The 4,324-nt window shown below is 48.4% G+C and overlaps 1 protein-coding gene across 1 annotated transcript; it reads left to right on the top strand.

The window, feature by feature from the left end:
* Window positions 1-881: 881 nt before the first annotated feature.
* Window positions 882-1,214, top strand: LOC308422749 (SRA stem-loop-interacting RNA-binding protein, mitochondrial-like; the record flags this gene model as incomplete). Its single annotated transcript, XM_080919415.1, has 1 exon — window positions 882-1,214. The coding sequence occupies one exon, from the start codon at window positions 882-884 to the stop codon at window positions 1,212-1,214; it is 333 nt and encodes a 110-aa protein (XP_080775541.1).
* Window positions 1,215-4,324: the final 3,110 nt, after the last annotated feature.

The following is a 4,324-nucleotide window of genomic DNA, read 5'->3' as shown; positions in this document are numbered from 1 at the left end:
TGAGAAATTAAAAAAAAAAAATCTGGCCCCTGGGGGGAAGGAGGCTGTTTATGGAACCCAGGAGTCTGGGACCTTCCATGATATTTGTTTAATCACCAAATTATACTGAAGAAAAGACCTCAAATATACATAGTAGCTTCAGGGCCTTCGTGATGAATGGTTCTTAACAAATTGGAGCTGATTGTTTCTGTCTCCAGTCTTCTCAGAGAAGCGGTCTCTACCCTTAGTCGGATTTTGTTCCTGGAGACTCCACCCTAGGAAATGTTCTATCCGATTCTCCTGCTCCCCTGGAAGGGCTGTGGGCATGAAAATCACAGGGAGGGTCGGTTTTGTGGGAGTGACATCTAACACGAATGACAACTGGAACCTGGTTAAAATGCTGGTCTACACCAGCTTAGCAGGACACACAGCTGAGCAGGACATTTGGCTGGCCGTCGAAGAATGAGGGGGTTGTTGCAGCAGAGGTGACTCACTGAATCCCGTAGGAAAGTACTGCAGTCTCACTAGGTTAGAAACTGGTTCCTTACAATGGAACTAGCCAAAGCTTTCTCCTCCCTTTACCTGGGCCCTTCTTCCCCCAGTACATCTTGTTCTAGAGCAAAGAATAACTATTACAGACAAATTTTCTATTTCTCTGTTCCTCTCTCAACAGTCCAGGGAGCCCCAACTGCCCAGAACCAGGAGTCTAGCGTCAACTGGCTCAGAACCAGCGACCAAATCAGAGATGAGCTGCCTCTCCAAATCTGAAGGGCCAGGGACACTCAGGAGCAGAGAACCAGAGGCCAGTCATCAGGGGACTCCCTGAGCCATACCAACCCTCAGCGTTTCACAGTTTAAATGCAGTTAGAGATTTAAATGTTTGCCGTGATTCAGTTTTTAACATGGCAGCCTCCGCCATAAAGGGACTAATGGCATTGCGTTCCAGTACTGGTCGGCCTGTTGCGTTTATCAGAAAAATTCCTTGGACCGAGACATTGAGTGAGCTGAGAGAACATTTTGCTCAGTTTGGCCATGTAAGAAGGTGCGCTGTACCTTTTGACAAAGAGACCGGATTTCACAGAGGTATAGGTTGGGTTCAGCTTTCTTCACAGGAAAAACTTCAGAATGCACTACAAGAACATCATACTATTGATGGAGTAAAAATCCATGTTCAACCTCAAAAACCAAAGGGTTTGCATGGGGCTCAAACATCTGATGAAGAGAGAGATTTTTGACATGATCAGTGTACCATCCATTAAATGAGCAAAACGTAAAAAAAAAAAAAAAAAAAAAAAGTTTGCTGTGTGTGTGAGCCAGGCTGGCCTAGGCTCCCAGCAGAACAAGTGAAGAGATAGCAATAGACTTTGCCTGAGTGGAGAAGTGGGGGTGTATCCAAATTTAGGGTGAGAGTCTTTCCCCCATGTCCTCTGGGACCTGGGACTAGAACAAAGTCACCCGAATCTTTGAAAAGAAGATGCTCTTTGGTCCCAGACCAGGCGGTAAGCACTAGACAGGTGTGTTGAGATTTGAGTGTGTGCCTCAGGGCTGAACTGGTATGGTTTTTCTTGAGGAAAGGCCCAGAGGCCTTGCTCAGAATCACCTGCCTGCCATTAACTTTGGGAGAGATGATCCCACGGATACCATCTCTCCCCACCAACTTGGCAGTCTAGTCCTGTGGGAGAAGCTGGGGAGTCCTCTTGGATCAGATGAACCTCATACAGCAGCTCTCTGTCTTCCTGCAGAGGGAAGCCAGTGTCCCCAAGAAAAGGACTGTGGTATACCTCTCACTCCTCTCCAGACACATAATGGCAGGCACAACAGTCTTCTTGATACTGCCCTTCTATCTACCGGCTCATAGGGGAAGAACTCAGGTCATCAGGAGAGGAGACAGGACAACATTCCCAGCCATTCTTGCAGCTAGAGTGGCCAATGAGGTCTGGGCAGAAGTCACCAAGGTCTTAAAAAGAGTGACTTACTGGATGGGGCACCATGGTAACACTTGCACTTTGGTCCTTCCTTTCTGTAAAGCGCTGAGAAGGCAGGGGCTTACATGGTCATCTTGGCCCATGAAACAATAGAGCCAAGATCTCGAGGTTGCTTGATGACTCTGTGGACCGCAGCCTCTCTTCAGATATCTTCTTAGACATCTTTGCCAATTATGCCCTGATTTGGTTGGTCTAGGCCAGGCAGATTTCCTTACACATACTCAAAAGTGAACCCACGTTGGCTGTGGGCTAGGGGTTCAAGCTGGGGCTGAGCCTAGCAAGGGCAAGACGATAAACAGCAAGTGTATTTGATAAACCCACTTTACACATACCTTGGGCCGCTTGGGAAGAGCTCAGTCTGTAGCCTATTGGGGGAATTGACTAAATTAATCTAGTCTGTGCTTTAAAAACAACAGTTTTAAAACAAAGAAAAATTCACCTTGAATTAGGGATCAGTTTGAGCCCTCTGGCTCTGAGGTAGGGGTCAGAAATGTCCTGGAGGCTGGGGGGGGAGGGGAAAAGGAGGGGGAGGAGTAGCTTCTTTGACAGCCTTTTTCAAGTGTCTCCACCCTTTGGACCCATAGGGGGCACTAAGGAACTGTGGATCTTGTCTCCTTCCAGGCAGAGGTCTGTGCCTCAAGACCTTCTGTCATTCCTAGAGGCCGAGGGCAAGCGTGGGACTAGCTAGGTTCTAGTAAGCAGAATGAGGTCTCTCACCTCCCGTCATGCTTAACGATCTAAAATGTAAAAAAACAAAACAAAACAAAACAAAAAAAAAACCTGATTCAAAAGTCCGAAGACAAAAACCACTGACCTCCAACACTGTCATCTCACCATAGGGACAGCTGTCTCCCTCCAACCGCCATCTTAGATTAGGAAGAGGCCTAGGAGACCACACATTCCCCAGACGAGGAAACAGGAGGCCCACAAGGCTACCAAGGGATGGGAGCAAAAGTGAAAACAGTCACCAGCCACTGCTCTGGGACAGAAACCTTCGTGTTCAAACTTCCAGTCTAGTGTTCTACCCGCTCCGACCCCCCCCCCCCTGTGCTCGCCCCCCCACGCCTGGGCCACATTTGTTTTCTTTTCCGGGCCCTGGGGGACTCTGGCAGGACTGGGGGTCTGATGTGAACTGGAATCTGTTCAATTTCACCTCTCATTGCGCCTGCCAGCTTGCCGGCTCCGCTGACGGAGGCAATTAGAACCAGACATCCCACAAGGGCATTCCAGGAAGCTCTCTTAAAATTCCACAGCGGCTGGGGACTTGCCTTTTCCTGCAGGGATCATCTGGTGTGTAAATAGCTAGTTGTGTAAGACACGGGATGGGAGGAGGGAATGATACATGCGCTCTCGAACACACACACACACACACACACACACACACAAAACACACACGCCTCCCAATACACATTCATTCACAGACAGAGAAACAGAAATAATCCCAGCAATTCTATTATTTTTAACCTTCTGAAGGGAAAAGTTTAGGAATTTACAGGCCTCCCCTGGGAGCATCTAATTGCTTGCTTCCTGGGATGACGGTTCTGTTTGCCTTGGACGGTGGGTGGCAGGAGAGCAAGACATCCCGGGCTTTCTTCTACCCCCTGCAGATGGCTGTTCCCCACTCTCTCCTTTGGGTTCTTGTAGGGGTTGGAGGTCAGTTTAGCTAAAACAGAATCACATATATCTACCCATGGTCACGATGAAGCCACCAAGAAGAAATGGCACCATGAAACTCCATCTCAAAAAGCCGTTCCTCTAACCCACTTTACACCCTTGCACTGGAAACAAGGGCAGCCCCAGGGCCAGGAGCCAAGCGGAGCCCCAGTTCTCCAGCTCCCATTTCTCTGTTGTCACTTGAAACCTGGCTTTGGCCAACAATGTGCTACTGTGTAAGCAGATCTACAGAAACTTTTGTGGAGGGCACTGAGAGAGGGCTTAAAGGTATTGATTGGGAAGACAGCTGGAGTTAGTATGTCTACGTTCACAAACGGTGTGTGTGGGGGGGGAGCAGCTTCTCATAGGGACTTAGATGAGGCTAGAGGGGGTATCCTTCTCTCATGTCTACATTCCCCAAGTTGTAGGGCCCATCTCTTTGTTTCTCAGCCTGGGGTGCTGTCATCACCAGAACACGGCCCCTCCCAGCTGCCCCTTTGACACTGAATATTGACGTAAATATTGTATCTAAGTAAGAGCAAAACAATTCCGAAGAACTTAACCAGCTTGTGATTGCCACGATGGTTAACAGACAAGCAAACAACTCTGACAGCCTTCACAAATGTGTCCTGGGCTTTGGGATGAACTGGTGACTAATCACTGAACCATGGGTTGGGAGGGATGTTTTTCTTTTGAAATGGGGTCTT

Source organism: Micromys minutus (genome assembly GCF_963924665.1).
Source record: "Micromys minutus genome assembly, chromosome: 7".
NCBI classification, from domain to species: domain Eukaryota; kingdom Metazoa; phylum Chordata; class Mammalia; order Rodentia; family Muridae; genus Micromys; species Micromys minutus.
This window is presented reverse-complemented; position numbering and strand designations above follow the sequence as displayed.